The 19,207-nt window shown below is 44.4% G+C and overlaps 2 protein-coding genes across 3 annotated transcripts; one reads left to right on the top strand and one right to left on the bottom strand.

Moving 5' to 3' along the window:
- Positions 1–9,802: 9,802 nt before the first annotated feature.
- LOC127308209 (cation/H(+) antiporter 20-like) lies at positions 9,803–12,737 on the top strand. The gene is made up of 3 exons (XM_051339000.2): positions 9,803–10,026; positions 11,447–12,469; positions 12,552–12,737. The coding sequence occupies exons 1-3, from the start codon at positions 9,805–9,807 to the stop codon at positions 12,711–12,713; spliced, it is 1,407 nt and encodes a 468-aa protein (XP_051194960.1). The 5' UTR covers positions 9,803–9,804; the 3' UTR covers positions 12,714–12,737.
- Positions 12,738–14,949: 2,212 nt separating this feature from the next.
- On the bottom strand, positions 14,950–18,790 carry LOC127316355 (probable ADP-ribosylation factor GTPase-activating protein AGD11). 2 transcript variants are annotated; one of them, XM_051346750.1, is made up of 9 exons: positions 18,335–18,790; positions 18,176–18,231; positions 17,690–17,792; positions 17,159–17,234; positions 16,695–16,858; positions 16,439–16,607; positions 16,244–16,366; positions 16,064–16,159; positions 14,950–15,538 (listed from the first exon to the last, which is right to left on the bottom strand). In XM_051346750.1, the coding sequence occupies exons 1-9, from the start codon at positions 18,391–18,393 to the stop codon at positions 15,257–15,259; spliced, it is 1,128 nt and encodes a 375-aa protein (XP_051202710.1). In that variant the 5' UTR covers positions 18,394–18,790; the 3' UTR covers positions 14,950–15,256. The 2 variants fall into 2 exon arrangements, with proteins under 2 accessions (XP_051202710.1, XP_051202718.1); XM_051346758.1 differs by having other exon boundaries at positions 17,690–17,789; positions 18,335–18,789.
- Between the last annotated feature and the right edge of the window lie 417 nt (positions 18,791–19,207).

Here is a 19,207-nt window from a genome sequence, read left to right on the forward strand (position 1 = left end):
TACCCAATGAATGCGACTTTTAGAGTCTTTCTCCACAAGAGGACCACAATATCATTATCAATAAGGACGGCGACACCCATCTTGTGAAGGGCGGAAACGGATAACAAATTGTAACCAAGGGTTTTGACAAGCATGACATCCACAAGAGTAACGTTGTGTGCAACCACAACCTTGCCAGAACCCAATACCTTAGATGTAGAATTATCGCCAAAGGAGATGGTGATATCATTTATGTTGGGCCTCAACTCCTTGAAGAGGTTCTTTCCGCCGGTCATATGACTTGTGCATCCACTATCAAGCACCCATTTTGACCCTCCGGCGGCATAGTCCTACATGAGATCAATTCTTGGATTTAGGTACCCATTTTTCAATGGGTTCTCTTTTGTTAGCAACAAGGGTCTTTGGGACCCAAATAGACCAAGCAACATAACCATCATATGGGCCAACATATTTTGCATAAACATCACCATAATAATCTTTAAATAAAAGATAGTGAGGGTTAGCAATTCCCGCATCATCATCATTAATGGTTTTGGCCCTAGAGGCTTCATCATTAGTGATAACCTTCTTCTTTTCTTGTGCGGGATTGGCCTTCTTCTTGTTTCCCTTCTTTGCCTTGGCAATAAAACCAATGCCCTCCTTCCCATTGTTTGATCTTTGTTTACTCAAAAGATTATCCAAATACAACTTACTTTGGGGAGAGGAGGCCTTAGCAAGTTCATCCTTTAACCTAGCATTTTCCTCAATAATGTTTGCATGATCACAAGTAGAGGTGGAGGAGCTAGGCACATCATATTTAGCAACCCTAATTTGAAGTTGCTCATTAGACTTGGAGAGGAGTGAGTATTCACTCTTCAAAGCTTTGTGAGCCTTGTCTAGTTCATCTAGATCCTTCACAAGTTTCTCATGATCAACACCAAATTGGGCTTTTTCCTTTTTAAGCACTTTTGTTTTAGCCCTAGCAAGATCTCTTGCTTTAGTAAGTTTATTAATTTCATCTTGAGGCTCTTCAAGAGTTTCTAGCCTCTCTTCAAGAGAAGCTATAGTTTCTTGTCCTTCCTCAAGGGCATTTTTAAGAGCGGCTATTTCAAGAGAGTCCTCTCTTTTGATTTGACATTTTTTATCAAGAGCATCATCTAGTTGTGCTAGACGAACCATGAGATTTGAAACATGCTTTTTAGTGTCACCCTTCTAGTTAAGAATGAATTCATCGAAATCAAGCATTTCTTGTTTCACTTTTAAACTAGCATGGTCAACCCCTAGATCATTTGATATGATAGGCATAGAGGGGTTAGGGGATGATACCTCGGAAGATTAGCCATGAGGTAACTTTCTTCCAACATATGAATATCCTCATTGGGGGATTCAATTGGTGATGAAGAGTTATTGGAGAGGGAAGCAAGAGCCATCAATCCATTGGAAGTTTCTTCTTCATCATCATCATCACCGGATGTGTATTCTTCTTGAGTTGATAGCACAATAGATGTGTCCAAGGAGGACCTTGCCATAAAGCAATGTGCATTCTTGATGTGAGGGTTCTCATTGGGGGATTCAAATAGATATGAAGAGGGAATATGGGTGGTGACAATGGCAGCCACTTCCTTTGAGGTTTCTTCTTCATCACTACTACTCTCAACTTCATCGGAAGAATACTCTTCCTTGGTCATTAGCACAATCCTTGAAGGCCTTTTGTCCTTCTTAATCTTGTTGTAGAACTTCTTGTTGGGAGCCTTTGAATCTTTGCTCTTGACCTTGGAGAATGAGCCTTCCACCGCGAGTTTCCCTATGCTCATAGGGGCATTGCACGATGAAATGATTCTTGTCACCACAATAGTAGCACGACCTTGTTTTTGGGCCCAAACTCTTGAACCCACTTGAGTTATTTCTCTTGATATTTTCTTCCTTGGATGGATCAACCCAAAAAGGTTTTTGCATGGAATGCCATGTGGTCATTGTAGTGGTATTCCAAATCATTCGGATAGGACATACTCCAAGATGTCCTATATGGTTCTTGAGAGTTCACTTGTTCCACGGTATTGATCGTCAAGGCAAGGTTGGTCCCTCTTGACATCCCAATGGCACGATTGCGAGAGTCTTGAGATTTTTGCTCGAGCACCTTGAGAGCTTGCAACTCGTGCACCACTTGTTGTGAGGTGAGAGAAGGAAAGCTTTCTCTCCCAACAAGAGTCTTGACATCAATGGGTTCAAACGGCATCATGCAATCAATATACTTATCCTTGATCCAAAAATCATCAATATGTTTGGCACCCACATTCCGAAAAGTATCGGCAACTGTGATAAGTATTCTATACATGACTTGATGATCTTCATCCGGCAACCTCATGAATCCTTCGGATTGATTCCGGAGAGCACTATACTTGTTTCTCTTCATGCTTTCACTTCCCATGAAGCTTGTGTCCAAGCCCTCCGATGCTTCCTTGGCGGTTGTGAAGTTCCGAATGAGAGACAAGTCTTGTGTCCCCACACTAGTTTGAATCATGTGCAAGGCAATCAAGTTGAGTTGGTTATCAACCTCTTCTCTTCTAGTCAACCTTTCGGGGTTGTAAGGCTTGTAACCTTCCACGATAATTCTCCAAAGTTCATTGGAGGCACTGCACACATAAGATTTAAACTCAAATTGCCATGTACTAAAATCCTTATTATTAAGTTTGGGTGGATCACCCCTAGTGTTTATATGAGGATGGGGAACCGGGATATCGGGAGAGCGGAAAGGTGGAGCCACATTATTGTAGCTCACACCTCCACTAGTTGCCCTAGGAGAAGCAATGTGGGTTTTAATTGTGTTTAAGTGATCACCATTCAAGGGATTGGTAGAGGCGGGTAATGCCGAAGCACCTCCCTCTTCTAACGCACCCTTGTCCTTTTCCTCTATGATGGGAGCCACAGAGGGTGCCGATGGAAAGCGGTCGGAAAACATTTTCATCAAGCTTTCCATTTGAGCTTCCATGGCGGACCATAAAGATGTTTCCATCGACTTGAGATCATCCATGGAGACTGGCTTTGCGGCCCCTTCCGTACCCTCATCATCTGGCATACTCTTAGGTGGTTAAGCCCGAAATAAGAGCCAAGGCTCTGATACCAATTGAAAGGATCGTATGCTGCACCTAGAGGGGGGGGGGGGGGGTGAATAGGTGCCAACCAATTTTTAGTTCTTTTTCAATTTATGCTTGACACAAAGGTAAATTATCTAGATATGCAACTATGTGAATTCACCTATATGACAAGGTCAACGACTAAACAAGATATAGCTACGCAATATATAGGGAGATAATAGGATAGAGGTAACCGAGAGTGGAGCACGCGAAGACACGGAGTTGATTCCCGTAGTTCCCTTCCTTTGCAAGAAGGTACATCTACGTTTGGAGGAGTGTGGTTGCTACGAAAGCCAAACCAACGCCACGAAGGCTTCACTCAGGTCTCCGGTGAGCACCGCCACGAAGGCCTAACCCACTTCCACTAAGGGATTTCCTCGAGGCAGAAACCGGGCCTTTACAAGGTTCTTGGGACACACATCCACAACCAAATTGGAGGCTCCCAAATCTGTAACAACAACAACAAGAACAATATCAACTAAAAATAACTAGGGTTTCTCAAAAGAGGAACACTAGCAAAGGGGCCCTCAAGCATATGAGTGGGAAATTCAAATCGATTCGGTGAAGATGTAGATCGGGGTCTTCTCCTTCGAATCTCCAAAGATCAAGAGCTTTGGTTGGGTGGAGAGGAAATCTTGTGATTCTTGTGTTTCTTGAGGTGGCTCTAATGGTGAATAACTTGGCAATGATTTGAGCAGCTTGGGGAGGAGGAAGAAGGGGGGGTATAAATACCCCCTTCCAAAATCCAGCCGTTCGGACATTTTGAGGGCCGGATTATCTGGTGCAAGTGAGGGCCGGAAAATATGCCCCCCCCCCCCCCCCCCGTGAAAATCTGGCCTTCGGGAATTTTCGGGCAAATGTCTGGCCCCTATCCAGGGGGTTACTGAGCCACATCTCAAAAAATCCTTAGCCGATTTTGGGCCCCCCGCATATTTTGCAAATATCCGGCCTGGAGAATATCAGCCTGCTTTTTTTGTCTTGTTTTTCCACACAAAACAACTATATACATATACATATATATTCTCTGCACCATCTCATCAAACATTAGAGTATCACATATATTGTCATCAAACATTCAAAACATAAACCGAGAGATGTTCTTTCACCCCTGCTCCAGATTTTCCGGGAAAAACATTTTTAGCTCCTGAACATGTCATTTTATGTGGCCAGGTTTTTCGGTTTCGCGCGCCGCCAAATAGGAGCACCGCCGCCCTCGACGGGGCGAAATAGGACGTCTTTGCGTGACCCATTCCGAGAAAAACTAATTCAAAAAAACCAGAAAAATGTGAGACCTTCGAGAGGCGTCATTTTATGTGACCTAGATGCGAGGAAAAATTTCAAACTTGGAATTAGACAGTTATTCCGGAAAAACATTCACGAAATGAGTTATCACCTAAGGAGTTCTACGGCTTTTAGGTCAAATGGGCTAGGTTATGTCCAATGGGCATGCATAGTTTGCCAAAACGAGGCCACATCGCGCACATGCGTGTGCTATGAGATGGGAATCAATGCTATGTGTGAGGTTTTTCCATCATGGCTACGAAAAGCCCGTTTTCCATTTTCCGAGTGCCGAAACGGGGTTTTTTTGTGAAGTAAGTACATGGGGCGTGAACTAGGGTTGAGGAAACACGTGCACAACGATAGAAAAACGCCTACGCAACGCGTTCCACACACCCGCCCCGCGCGCTAGCTCTCCGGGAAGCAGTAGGATCCTGCGCCGTCTCCCGCCGATGTCGCTGGAATCGAGCCGAATTTGAGCGTCCACTTTCCCCTGCTCCAGATTTTCTGGAAAAACTTTTTTTAGCTCATGATAGTGTCTTTTTATGTGGCCAACTTTTTCGGTTTCGCGCGCCGCCAAATAGGAGCACCGCCGCCCTCGACGGGGCGAAACGGGACGTCTTTGCCTAGTACCCCAATGAAATACAAGGCAAACAAGGGCTTTGCCGTGTACCATCTGGAATACACACGGCAATGAAGGCCTTCGCCGTGTACCTTCTAGAAGACACACGGCAAAGCAAATTATTGTTGGGCTGGAAATCTCGCGCCGGCCTGGGAATTTTTCTTTGCCGTGTATCTCCGTAAAATACCCGGCGAAGATGATCTTTGCCGGGCGTCTAACTGGTGATACCCGGTGAAGAAAGGTACCGTTATACCCCCGTCAGCAGGCCGCGTTACTCGCCAGCTGGCAGCTCTGTTTGCCGAGTGTCTAGTGCGGACACTCGGCAATGAGTCTCTTTGCCGTGTCTTCGTCTTTACCGAGTGCATTTTTTCTACAATGTTGTGTGTTTATTCTTTACCGTGTCGACACTCGGCAAAGCTTTCTTCGCCGTGTATTGTGTTTTGCCACCCTCGAAGAGCTTCACTGCCGTGTACCCGAGTAAAAGCACCCGGCAAAGAAGGAAATACACGGCAAAGATACGATTTCCGGTAGTGTGTAGATATTCTATGTTCGTACATTAGTTTTCGGGAAAGATAACATTTCTTGTGTCACATGAAAAAAAAGACAATTTTTATGCTCCAACTGTCCAACATGACTATTTCATGGATTTTTTTGCACATGCCACATAAATATTTTTTCCCGAAAACTTGTGTGCGAACATAGAATGTTAGGATATACACGGGAAATTTTATTTCAGAATTTTTTGACATTTTAAAAAAATTATATGAATTTTCCATAATAGATTCATATGCACCTATGATTTTTTTTTTTTGTTTTTCTAGAGAGATGTGTTAGCGGAAATTCGTCTTGGCTCCCGGGAGCATTTGCTCCAGGATTTTTGGGGAGCAAATTTTGTTTTTCAAAACTTTTCAAAAAATTCTGAAAAAAGTCATGCACGTACCTGACCATGGCACGCACCACCTTGTGAAATGTCGCTGCGAAATGTCATCGTATGCGTCCTGGGCAAAAATATCCAGGGCGCATACGATGACATTTTGCAATGAAATTTTACACGGTGGTGCGTGCCATGGTCAGGTACATGCATGACTTTTTTCGAATTTTTTTACAAGTTTTCGATTTGTTTTAATTTTTCGAAAAAAACCGGGAGCAAATGCCCCCGGGAGCCAAATCGCCGCTCCCGTTAGCGGTTTGTTTGTGGACTTGAGATAGCTCAAATATAACCCTTAGCGGAGCTAGCATTCTGCTGAGACTCAATTGCTCTCCAGTAGTCCAATGACAAGTTGGAATGAGGTGGCAATCCACCTCAATCAGAATACCCAATCTAGTAATGACATGTCAGACCGCCAAAACCCTCTCACAGACAACTTAATTAATCGTAGCATATTTCACTGGTGCAAACCTTTCCAATCAGTCTCGCCGATGGATTCTCGGAAATGCTTTTGAGAGAGAGAGGAGAGAGAGAGAGAGAGAGAGAGAGAGAGAGGGGAGAGGGAGAGGGAGAGGGAGAGGGAGAGAGAGAGAGAGAGAGAGAGAGAGAGAGAGAGAGGGAGAGGGAGAGAGAGAGAGGTTAACAGTTTGTGGTCTCGCGTTAGCTCAAATATAACCCTTAGCCGAGCTAGCATTCTGCTGATACTCAATTGCTCTCCAGTAGTCCAATGACAAGTCGGAATGAGGTGGCAGTCCACGTCAATCAGAATACCCAATCTAGTAATGACATGTGAGACCATCAAAATCTTCTCACAAACAACTGAATTAATCGTATCATATGTCAGTGCTGCAAACCTTTCCAATCAATCTGGCCGATAGATTCTCAGAAATGTTTTTGTTAATCATGGCCTCCAACCAATCTCAAGATTAAGTCTGTCATTAAATTAAACCCTGATCGAGTGGTCACGGAAGCACGCACTGAGTTGCTGTGCCAATTAGGCTGCTCCAACCGTGTTATCAGGCTATCAGATACCTTTTTTTTTTTTGAAACCTTATCAGATACCTTGATAGCTGCTCAACCTCTACTGCCTTGTTACCTTTTCCAGATCGATGAACACGGATGGGCACAAAGGGGTCGATCGAGATGTGCACGTCGAGTCGACGTGCTGGTGTTGACCTTTTAAGCTTCGATCAAGCTGTGCCGTCCACAGGCTCGCTAGCTCTGGATTAGTGTTCTGGAACGTTGCAGAGAAAGAAAGATTGAAGTCACATGCCTGGATATTGCTAGAGTAGTTGTTTTAATCCGTAGAGTCGCTACTCACCAACTTTGCCTCCGTTAGTGGGGGAGAGTGGCTGGATTCCTTCTGACCTTGCTTATTTGATGTTTGGGCGATATATGTCAACAATTTCCTATTTGTTGTGCATGCATGATTATTGAATAACGTGAGCAACCTCCAGAACGATATATCTCAAGTGTGTTTCTCCGGCAGGGTGGCTGCAGGCACCAGTTTGTGCGTGTGCATTTTGTGTGGTCTCGCTACTTGTGTCTAACATCGGCTAATGATAATGATAGAGCAGGAGGGAATACCCGAAACTTTACTTTGGCCACAGCTCTAACAACTTTAAATCAACACAAAATTATTGGAAGAACAACTAAAAATATGCTGGGAAATTGTAGGATTTAGCTCTTTACTGTCTTTTTCCCATTTGGGCATGAACTAGCTTGGTACTTGAAATTCCAATATAGTAAAACTTAAAGTGTGTATCCTCATATATGTTTCTTAAAAAAAGCATGACGGTTGGTGCCTGAAGCGTATGCCCATGATTTATGACTTTTTATGGACATTTTAGCGCATATTTCATCATATTTGACCGACGAATTTGAAAGAAAATTTCAATAATAATTAATTCACAAAAAACTATGAAAACATAGAAAAAAGAAAGACTTCGTAATGTGTGAAAATGATGAACTAATTAAAGGAATAAAATATTACAAAATGAAAAATATTTTCTTAGGGAGTGTGAAAACAAAAAACCTTTTAAAAACTATAGATAAAATGGAGGAAAGTTGGAAATTTTTCCAACCTATATGATTTTTCCAAATACAATTTCTTAAAATTTATAGTAATTTTTCTATAATTTATTTTTTGTGATTTATTATTTTTTCTTAACATTTTTAATAATTTATTTTGATACTTTATTATTCTAAAAGATCTCTGCATTTCTAGATTTTTCCAAATTTCTAAGAAGTTTACTACTCCCTCTATTCTAAAATTTAAGGCACACTTTTTTGTGAACATATTATAAGGACATAGTCAAAGTTCTAAGTTGTTGTCAAGCGAAATTTAAGAATAACTTATATTTTTAGGACGGAAGGAGTAGTATTTCTAAAAAATCTTGATCTAACAATAATTATTCTCATGGAACTATTATGCTGATTACTTAGCAATTTTTGTCCACAGGGAAAATATCTTAAGAAATAGAGAAGTTTGAGGCAACTCCCCAAAAAAGCCACTTTGGTTAGAGAGACGGGGAGTGAAGAAGAGTCAGACGAATGACTCTGAGAATTTTAATAGTGTATTATAAAGGTGTAAACAGATTGGAACCGAGAGTGTTTTATAGAGGTGTAAGTGGACCAGATCAAATAGGATTTCACCAGTACCGTATCCTCTATGATATCCTTTTACCAGATTCAGTGCGTACGTAGTGGAAAATCACCTGTTGGGTGTTTCAATGTGATTATATCGAACCACAGATTTGATTCGGAAATGGGATGGACTTAGACCGGAAAGAATATATACGGCTAAATACTCACTTACGGAGATAGATGTATTTCTCGAAAAACATAAGAAGGGTTTAACTTTTCAACCATGACAGTGTCAATTAGTTAAGAAGTTCAGACAAGATTTGGACTAAAACCAAGCAATTACAAGGTGGTATAAATAAATATTTAGTAATGAAGCATCAATTGGTCGGTGGTAGGAATTCAGAGCTATACATGCTTATCAAATGAACTCGGTTACTTAATAACTACTAACTACGCCAAAAAAAAATTGCGGGAACTAAACTATGCCAAACTGACCTTGGCTTTTTACTGAAAAAATGGACTATCCATTGAGAAACATTTGAATAATCCTAGTTAATTATTGGATAGTCTGCTACTATTTATTGTAGTTGAGGGTCGGACACGGTACACACATCGCATATGATTCGTGGGGTAATCCAGTAATCTTTCAATTTTATGTATTTTACGAGAGTAGGCTGAACAATAATCTTTTTCACCAAACCACCAAATTAGTTACAGTGCCTACAGTGCTCCCTTGGATAACTTTCGGATATCATAGTATCAAGCTAGACTGGAACGCTAAATACTTTGCAGCTATTTATGCACACCCGTGGGTATTGTAAACACGAACATTCTCTCTATATGCATCTTACTGGCATATGTTAGTAGAAAAATCAAATGATACTGTATTTTCAACTTACCAGTCCAAACATTTCCCATGTTAATCAGAAGATATTATCAGCGTAATTTTATACTCTCTCTAATCTATAATAGGTGTTGTGGTTTTAATTTATTTTAGTTAAATTTGAACTAAAATTACGACACTTATTAATCGGAGAAAGTAGTCAAATATAAGTTCGAACACACCATAGTTTAGCAAGTGGGCATTTCCCACGTCCGTCCAAAAATATACTCTCTTTTCTCCCCTAATGATGGAGAAGGCCACTAGGCTAATGAATCACCAGGGGCACGGGGTAGCTAGCCAGGTTGCATCGACCAGCCCACACACACCACGCCTCAAGCGCCTATAAATTGGGAGTGTTGTTTCAGAGTCCAAAGACACATCGACCACCACGTGCATGCATGCACAAGCAAACACACATTGCAAGATCGTAAGCTTAGTAGATCGATCTACCATGGCAGTGAAGATGGCATCGGACGGCCTGTGGCAGGGCGAGAACCCTCTCGACTTCGCGCTGCCACTCCTCGCGGTGCAGATAGCCGTCGTGCTCGTTGTCACGCAGGGCCTTGCCTTCGCCCTTAAGCCCCTTCGCCAACCTAGGGTTGTCGCCGAGATTCTGGTATGATGCCTTATAACTATGTTAGTTCTTATATTTGAACCATCCTATTTTGGGTGTGACTAATTCTAAGTTAATTCTTAGTTGATGTTCTCGAATCTTAGTTGCAAGCCACGGTGCAATTCATGAGTAGCATGAATCACAAAACGATCCAACATAACATTCTACTTAGTTGCAACCTCATATATGCAAGAAGCAAATTTTAGTTGCAACTTGCAACCCATGCTACAAAATCATGCTAGTATCGCGTTGTAATCCTATGGTCTATGAGTTAACTGAGAATTAAGGTAATTCTCAATCGAGTGAGAATTTACAAAAAATAATATATACAAATTACGTTTTCCTTAGAAATACGAGTATATATTATGTTGGTATAAATAAAAGACATAGATAACTAAGCACGATAAGGCGTCGATTGCATTGGTATATGCACCTAAAAATAGCCATTTTTTGGCATAGATCTAATAGCTAGTTGCTACTTTCTCTGTCCAAAAATAAGTAACTCAACTTTGAGTATATAGTTTCAGTGGTCACAAAGTGCACGAGGTTGAGATGTTGGCATTAACCTAGGTGTTTTGAAAATGACTGGCAAAAGAATGACGGCCGACTAATGCTGAACAATACTGATGCGTACATTGTTCCATGTTGGTTATCACATCAAGGGTTTTAGACATCCACTAGGTGATGTTCCCACTTCCCACAACCCCCGCGAAAACACATTTCTCACCGAGCCGGGCTTTACGGGTTAGGCATCCACCATCCGCACGTATCGCGATTCGTGTTGCGTTCTTTTGCCATGTTTGGCCAATTTTAAGTTAATTTTGTATCCATTTGAAATTTAATTGAATTCATGGAAAAACTCGCAGAATATTATGAAGAACCGTAACTTTTATCGGAAAATAACTAAAATAGTCTATTTTGCTATACTTCTGAAATAATTAAATTCTACGAGATTTCGTCGTGATTTCAACTAGTACCTTCCAAATGTATATCAAATTGAATGAAAAATGACCAAACGTGGCAAAAAGAACGCAACACGAAGACATGAGTCATAATACTCCCTCCGTTCTGATTTAGTCTACATTCTAAAAAAAATGAGATAAATTAGTAGTGCATTTATTAGTACTACTTAGATATTTGAACAACCAATCCAAGCTACATTGAAAATAACAACATCCAATAAAGAAAGTAAACTCGCCTCGTTTTCAGTGTTGTTGTTGACTAAAAGCTAGAATGTAAAGTATTTCAGAATAAATTTTGGGGCTAAAATGTAGGCTATTTCAGAACGGAGGGAGTACGACCCAACTTTTTTTTTAGATTAACCGATGACTGATCGGCTCTACTTTCTCTGCTTGCATCAGAGAAGACTATACTTGACATATTCTCAACTTCTAAATGCATTTTTGCATGTCAAATTGTGCAGGGCGGCATCTTGCTCGGACCTTCGGCCCTGGGCCGTTGGGGCGCCTTCCGCCGCACGATCTTCCCGGAGTGGAGCACGGCCGCGCTGGACACCGTTTCAGGACTCGGCCTGCTCCTCTTCCTATTCCTGGTGGGCCTCGAGCTCGACTTCGGTGCCGTGCGCCGCGTGGGGCCCCGCAGCGTCGCCATCGCCGGAGCGGGCATCGTGCCACCGCTGCTCGCCGCCGCCGGCATCGTGCCGCTACTCGACCTCGCCGTCCCGGCTCCCCGCGACGCATCCTACTTCTCGCTCTGCGTGTTCCTCGGTGCTGCACTCTCGGTGACCGCTCTCCCCGTGCTCGCATGCATCCTCAAGGAGCTCGGCCTCCTCGGCGTGCCCTTCGGCGAGACTGCCATGGCGGCGGCCGCCGTGAACGATGTCTTCGCGTGGACGCTCCTCGCTCTCGCGCTTGCTGTCTCCGGTGGGGGACGCGAGCCTAAGGGACCGCCTCTCGCGCCGGTATACATCCTCGCGTCGGGTGCCCTCTTCGTAGTGTTCACGTTCTTCGCGCTCCGCCCTCTCATGGCCCGCCTGGCGCGCCGCGCGGGCCCCGGCGGCGCGGACGGAGACCTGGCCTGCTCCGGCGCCGTTGCGTGCGCGCTACTCGCGGGCGCCGTGACCGACGCCATCGGCGTGCACCCCGTATTCGGCGCGTTCGTGTTCGGGCTGGCCATGCCCCGGGAGAGCGGCTTCGCGGAGCGCATCGGCACGAAGGTGGCGCCGCTGGTGTCCGGGCTGATGCTACCGCTCTACTTCGCCACCAGCGGGCTACACACCGACGTCGACAGCGTTCAGGGCGTGGCCGCGTGGGGGATGGTCGCGCTCGTGGTGGCCGTGGCCGTGGCGGGGAAGTTTGGAGGGACGTTCGCGGTGGCGGTAGCCGGGACCGGCATGGCCAGGCGCGAGGCGGCCGCGCTAGGCGTGGCCATGAGCGCCAAGGGGCTCGTGGAGCTCATCGTGCTCAACATCGGCAAGGAGAAGAAAGTGCGTTATAGCTACTTGTATGCACATGAATGTTTGCCATTACGTATGTGGACTGACGACTGACGAGCTCATATTTGTGCAGGTGCTGGATGACACCACGTTCGCCATCTTCGTGATCATGGCGCTCACAACAACGGTGGTTGCGACGCCACTCATGACGGCTCTTTACCGACAGCCGCCAACTGCGACCACTCCAGAGAGCGACGGCGTCGAGCTCAAAGGCGGCGATGCTTGCCCGGCCTAGCTGATTGTCCACCAGCCCCATGCATGCCTGTGTTGTTGTTTTTCATTTTTCTTCTTTATTTTGTAGTGATTGCCATGTATTGTGAGCTTCGTAATGTATCAGTTTGGCTGTTTGGGTTGATCAATGTAACGTCATCTTCCTTTGGTCTAGTTGAAATAACAGAAGCCTGGCTTCCCTTTTTTTTTATGGTCACTGGGGGAGCAAAGTCTCCACCTTAATTTGTTTTTGCATATATTGATGTGTGTGACTATTTCTCAGAAACTAACTTCGTTCTCGGTCAGATGATGTCATCAAATTTCAGTTACAACTCATAACTAGCATGAATCGCGATGCAAATCAAATGGTGTAAGACTTGAGCTAGCTGAGAACTAACAAATCCCTATGTTGATAGACCCAAACCGGCCTAATAAGAGGGGTTTTTTACAAGGCAGGGAAGCGGGAGAGGAGGGGGGAGGACATCACAGGGCGCCCTCGGTGAGGCAGCGCAGCCAGGCCGTCTCAGCAAGCCCCTGGTCTTCGGGAAGCCACGCTTCCTCGCGGCATGTCTGTAGCAGGAGGGGCAGGCAGGCCTGCTGCTCCCTAAAGGGCACCACATTTCGATGGTTCCACATATTCCATAGGCAGAAGAGGGTGAAGGTAACAACCGAGCCACCAGGAACCTCAACGGGCGCGCCATACTCATGCAGTAGCCGGACATCGGCATCAGGGGGGGGGGGGGGGGGGGGACTGAATCCAACAGCGTCCCAAAAGCGACGCGCAAAAGAACAGCCGAAGAAAATGTGGTTGGCCATCTCGAGGGGATCCTGGCAAATGGGGCACCCCGCCTCCGCATCGGAAAGGATGTTCTTCCGCAACAGCGCCGCCCTGGACTGGACCCGAGCCTTGGCCTGGCTTCCCTTTCAAAAAACAAAGCTGGCTTGTACAGTTTTTTTTCATTATTTTTTTGAACAGGGAAGGAGAAGCTCCATTAATCGGTGGGCAACATTACATACAGGACCTTGGCTTTCGAAGGAATAGCACAAGCGTCCTGGAAGATTACAAAAAGGACCTCAGAAAGAAAATAGAAAAAGCAATCCAGTCCTTCTTCTCCACCGCAACACAGAATCAATCGCAGACGACGGTCTCCGTCGACGACGCCGGGGACTACGCCACTTGGTTCGTCAACGGGATGGGTCACCCCGCTGCGATTGCAGATCTTTCCCCACAGCCCAACGGCTTGGAGGAAGTTGATACTCCTCGGAGCAGAAGTCGCCGAGGAACGGCGAGGCCTCTCTGGCTAGAGATAGCGGCAGCAGAAGTTGCTGACGCTTGAGATCCGCCGCAGATCGAGCTTCATGGCGTCCCAGAGCTGCTGAGCCTCTGCTTTCTGCTTCTCCTCTCCTCCATATCTCCCCTCGCCACCTCGGTCGTCTTGAGGAAGAGGAGAGAAGGGAAACAGAGGGGCAGAGGCAAGAACAGCCCGCCTCCATGCTGGTTTGGGCGAACAAGAACCGTAGCACCACCTCCCCTCGCCTCCATGGCCGGCCAGAGATGGTGAAGTCGCTCGGAACGGCCTCTCCGACAACACAATGTCAAGAGCTCGTAGAGAAATCCCGAATGAACTGTCAAATTATTACATGAAAATACAAAAACAAAGACAGAACCCAAAAAAAAGTTATGTTGAAAGGGATCAACCATATCCAAAAACAAAAACTAAACATCAACCACTACGGTTGGCACTTGGCAGCACACAATACTCTGGAATGGTTTTCCCAAAGGATCCAGGAAGGGTGATGCACGAGTGTTTCCGCTGCAAAATTCAACGATTAGGGTCAGTATGGTTTTCACTGCGGAGAGTAAGCCTGAGGGAAAACTTCAGTCAATGCCTCTAACATGGAACGCCATGTAACCAGCGTTATTTTCAGGTACAACCAATAAAATTCAGACCAAATTCAACATGTGATGTCGTCCTCACATGTTGAGCCATCATCTCATACCTCACAATCTTGACAATAGTGAACACGAACCAAAGGTATGCGCTTTACCATGGACATTCAGACCCACGGAACACTTCAGATCACCTTCAAGGACCAATCAAGTTAAACGTCCACACGCCAAGCCACGGACAGGGCGGCATGGCTATAGTAGCACTCGATCAAATGATCTGGGGAAGAACTCAGTGCTACAACGCCCTGATCGGGAGGACTAACTTGGACTATGACCGGCAACGACATGCTTCATCGTAGCCTAGCAATGATGAAGATCAAGTTTGGCCAGGTTAGCATCCTCCTAGCGGGAGATTTCTGCCACTTTCAGACACGCAAAAAAAATGGTCCATCTACAAGCCTCCTCCTCCGTATTGTTTCTTTGAGCCTAAATTAGAGCTATATATATGAGTTTAACTTTTGATTCCTATCTATACAACATTTCACATCCATGAAGTCCTTCAGCATGACAATTACAGGCATGCAGTAAACTCAACAAGAAAATATCTCCCCGTAGTGCAAAGCGATTTTAGAATTGATCACAGCCATGGAACATTTCATCTCAGCGGAAAGCCGCAGCTACTGACTGAGGGGCACACACTCGAGCTTGATCTCAAGCTCCCCATGCTCGACGTCCTGAAGCCTCAGCGCGATCTCCTGCTCCACCTTACCATCGACAATCGCAATGACGCTGTCCTTGACTAGAATGCTGTTCTCACTTGCCAAGAATGTGCAGATCTGCGCCGATTCTGTGTTCATAGAGCTCTGGTACTCTCTTGCTGCAGAGATCAATGGCTGGATATCAACATCAGCCTCCCCCATTCGGTCGTCAGCGCTGAATGTGTCCTTGTCGAAGACTTGCTGTTAGGTGGTACAAATAGATAGTTCAGAGTGCGTTTTATTTTGTCAAAAACAAAATCGAGGGCGTAGAAGCATGAGACATTTGAAGAACAATGAATATTCCCTCAGTAACTACTCTTTAATCTTCATACTCTCATAAAAAAACTCTCTTACACTAGCATGTCAACCTAAAACAAAACTGCAGGCTACCCCTTGTCCAGAAAAAAAATATGACCACATTGGAGAGAAGTATGCATATGTAAACCTCCATTACCAGTATAAATATAGTCACTGGCCATGAGTTTTGTTACTTAAAATTGACTTCTAATTTAATACGCGAGAGCAATTTAGACGCAACCTGTTCAATGCCTTAGGCTTACACGTCAAAGGTAAGAGTTCACTATGCACACACACCACACAAGAATACTTTTCTACTACACTCAGTTAAGACAACAACCACAACTTTCATTGATATGAACAAAGTAAAAATACTACTCCGTAAATCTTTGCTGCTATTAAAAGTCCTCTACATGAAAGAACACGTACCACTTTAAGAGGCGGCACCGGGTGAGGGATTGATAGCATTAATCTTTCATTCCATATAGGGTTCAGGGTGTTCTTTATCACCCTTGTTTTCATGGACTAAAAAGATGAAACTGTTAATTGGTTGCAAAAAAACATCTTTGCACGACTAAGCTGTAGTATCCACCAATGAAATCTGCTTACTTGGTGTCCTAGGATAATCATAACATATGGATCACTTGACATCACATCACGAACAGCTAAATTTATGCCCCTTATGATGTCAACCTTAATTAATCCAACGAATTCTACCATGCCGATTTCCATCTGAAAAACCATAGCTACTGTTAGAGTAGAAGTGGTGTACAAAGCAGCAATGGCCATGAGAGTATATTGCACCATTTTTTTTACTCCTTTGTGATCATGGTCCTTTTTCCTCCAGCTATTTCTGAAAGTACCATGTTTGCTGCTACTGTGTTGCTGGTTATGATGTTTATTTGATCCAGGTTTGCGCAAAGGACATGCAAATTGTGGATCAGTCACAAATTGTTGAAGCTCATATTTTTTCCTGCATATATATAAAAACAGAAAAAATAGTCCCATCAACAAAGTTACAGAAAAGTAGCGATGGTAAAAAAAAAACCCAATTTTATACCTAATGAAAGTAGCACGCTCCTCTGTAGCGAAATCCACTCTTGACTTTTTGTAGTTCTCAGGTAAAAATGCTTCATATCTAGTGTTCACAGTAGCATTCCCGCCTGAATTAGCTAAACAGTTGACTTCATCATCCGTCCATTCATCCAGATTCACCGAAATCACCTATCCACATCTCAACCATAATTGTTGATCAGTTCAGTAAGAAACTAATAGGTTTGTTAACTATGTATTCACTATCTTAACTATCTACTGGTTTTGAGATACGAATCCGCGAGTCCCAGAAAAAAATTGTCACCATATGCGTATGATGTACAGAGGAATTCAGGGTATTAATAGTGCTACTGATCAGCTAATTTCACAAAATAAATAATACTATTTTCATACTTCACAAGTCGATCTAACAAAAATTTGGAGATGGGAATATGGCACACAAAAAAGAAATACACAGAATCCATCGCGTACCTTCGATATGTGTACTCCAAGACTTCTGTGAGTTCCAGAGCACTTGATGCAAATGAATGCACCGAAAGGCAATGCCCTGCAAGTGCCACACCGGTTAATGACAGTGAAAAACTATTGGCATTGCCTAAATATGGTCACAACAATGTGATAAATATTTTAATGAAAATTGGATCCATAAATCGTAGCACTAATTGATATCTTTATGGTACACTCCAAACGAAATAACACAATCCTAATGGAAACAGCATAACATCCAATATGCACAATATGATTTACGTAGTTATATTACCGTTTTCGTTTTAAGCAGATACCCCATTTAGCAAAATAAATGTTTTGTGATATCAAATCATATATCAATAACTGTGATGCAACAGGTTAAGAGATACATCACAAAAACTGAGTATGATATTTAGCTGAGCAGAGAATGGTGCAAACTTTTCCGAATAGGGCATGTAAGCCTAGCAATGAGACATAAACCACATGGAAAATTTAAGAAAAATTTCGCTTATGTGAAAACCAATTGGTACTTACGCCCACTTTGGATCTGGGGTGCCACAGTCTGCGCAGAATTTGTTGGCAGGTTGGTTCAGAAGATGTTCCAATCTTTCCCTTGCATTAGATGGATCCGTATCTGCTAAGCATCAGAAGTAATCAATTAGCAGGCCACGAAAGCAGACAAAACAAATTGCACAAACTAATTTCCTTTTTTTGAATTTTAGCAGGACAGGAGAGCGGCTAACTAATGCAGATATGTAGTCTCATGGGTCACGGGTAATGCGAACAAGAAATGAAATAAAATGCTGAAAAAGGAAGGGAATCAACAAATGTTGCATTGATTCTGCAGATAGATCAAGGGTTCGAAATTAAGCTCTACAGCCAGCAAGGCTCAGCAAACGTTGAAATTCTCCAGCTAGATGTTACATTACCAGTGAATCAGACATTCAGTTTAAAAAAATTGCAGGAGCGGAATCGTGAAGCAAGATTAAATAAGAGGAAAATCGGGGAGGAAGGACACACCTGATGAATCGGAGTGGTCGCCGCCATCATTTTGGGATCCGAATCCATCGCACGTCCTTGAAGACAGATTATTAGCATCAAATCGCAACTCCCATCGAATCCACGCGATCAAAGTATGCAAGAAAACTCGGAGAGGACATGATGTATGCATGTACTCACTTGCTGTAATGCTTGCTCGGGGTCTCAAGAAAATGAAGGAGACTGTTGTCGTCGTCCATTCCCTCCCTCCTCCTTGTTTCCTTGTTCACCTTGCCGCCGCGCAGAGGACGTGGTGGCGGCGACCCATCACCACCGCATGCGCCGACGAGATCGAGGGTTCGGGGGGCTCGGATCGACTTGCGCGCGCGCGGCCCTGGTCAGATTCGCCGCGGGGACGGACGGGCCACCATTGGCGATGCCGGGAGCTGGGACAGCAGAGGATTTCGCCGCGCGCGTCGTTCTCTTTCCTCTTTCTTCCTCGTTCGTCGTTGTGTCTGATTGGGGGAATTCGGGGGGTGGAAGCGCGGCTGACCAAGAATAGGCGGGTGTGGACAGCTTTGACGCCCGAATAGAAATGCTGACACGTGGCCACATGTTCGCCTCATCTGACACGAGTGCACCGCCGGCAGACCGGCACCGGCGCCGCCCCGCCCCGTCAGCGTTGGGAGGAAATGAAACCATATTACACTACTGTCGGCTGTTGCGCCATGAAAATTCTTTGCATAAGGGCATCTTGATAAGGGGAATCCCAGCAGATCCTCCTAGTTGTTGTCCGATCTTTCACAGCGAGAATCTGGTAGATAAAATCTCCCAACAACGCGATGAACACAGCCTAAAGAAGAGGGAACGAATTCAGCAAGCAACGGACGATTAACGATACGCCTCAAACCTTGAGCTAGACAATCCTTGATGAACACAAGAACTTTCGCAGCAGATATAATAGATAAACGGCAACGCCGTTCCCCCGGAGGGATGATACACGTGAATACACGCAATGGGGAAAATCATAATCTTTAGTCTAAACTTGTCTACCTAAACCCTAGCCATCCCACC

This window comes from Lolium perenne, chromosome 1, assembly GCF_019359855.2.
Source record: "Lolium perenne isolate Kyuss_39 chromosome 1, Kyuss_2.0, whole genome shotgun sequence".
NCBI lineage: Eukaryota > Viridiplantae > Streptophyta > Magnoliopsida > Poales > Poaceae > Lolium > Lolium perenne.

Coding starts and splice junctions, on each gene's coding strand:
- LOC127308209 (XM_051339000.2), top strand. CDS start 9,805: ATGCATGCACAAGCAAACACACATTGCAAGATCGTAAGCTTAGTAGAT. Junction 10,027..11,446: donor GGGTTGTCGCCGAGATTCTG/GTATGATGCCTT, acceptor CAAATTGTGCAG/GGCGGCATCTTGCTCGGACC. Junction 12,470..12,551: donor ACATCGGCAAGGAGAAGAAA/GTGCGTTATAGC, acceptor ATATTTGTGCAG/GTGCTGGATGACACCACGTT.
- LOC127316355 (XM_051346750.1), bottom strand. CDS start 18,393: ATGGACGACGACAACAGTCTCCTTCATTTTCTTGAGACCCCGAGCAAG. Junction 18,232..18,334: donor CCGAGCAAGCATTACAGCAA/GTGAGTACATGC, acceptor TCTGTCTTCAAG/GACGTGCGATGGATTCGGAT. Junction 16,859..17,158: donor TTGGAGTACACATATCGAAG/GTACGCGATGGA, acceptor AGATGTGGATAG/GTGATTTCGGTGAATCTGGA.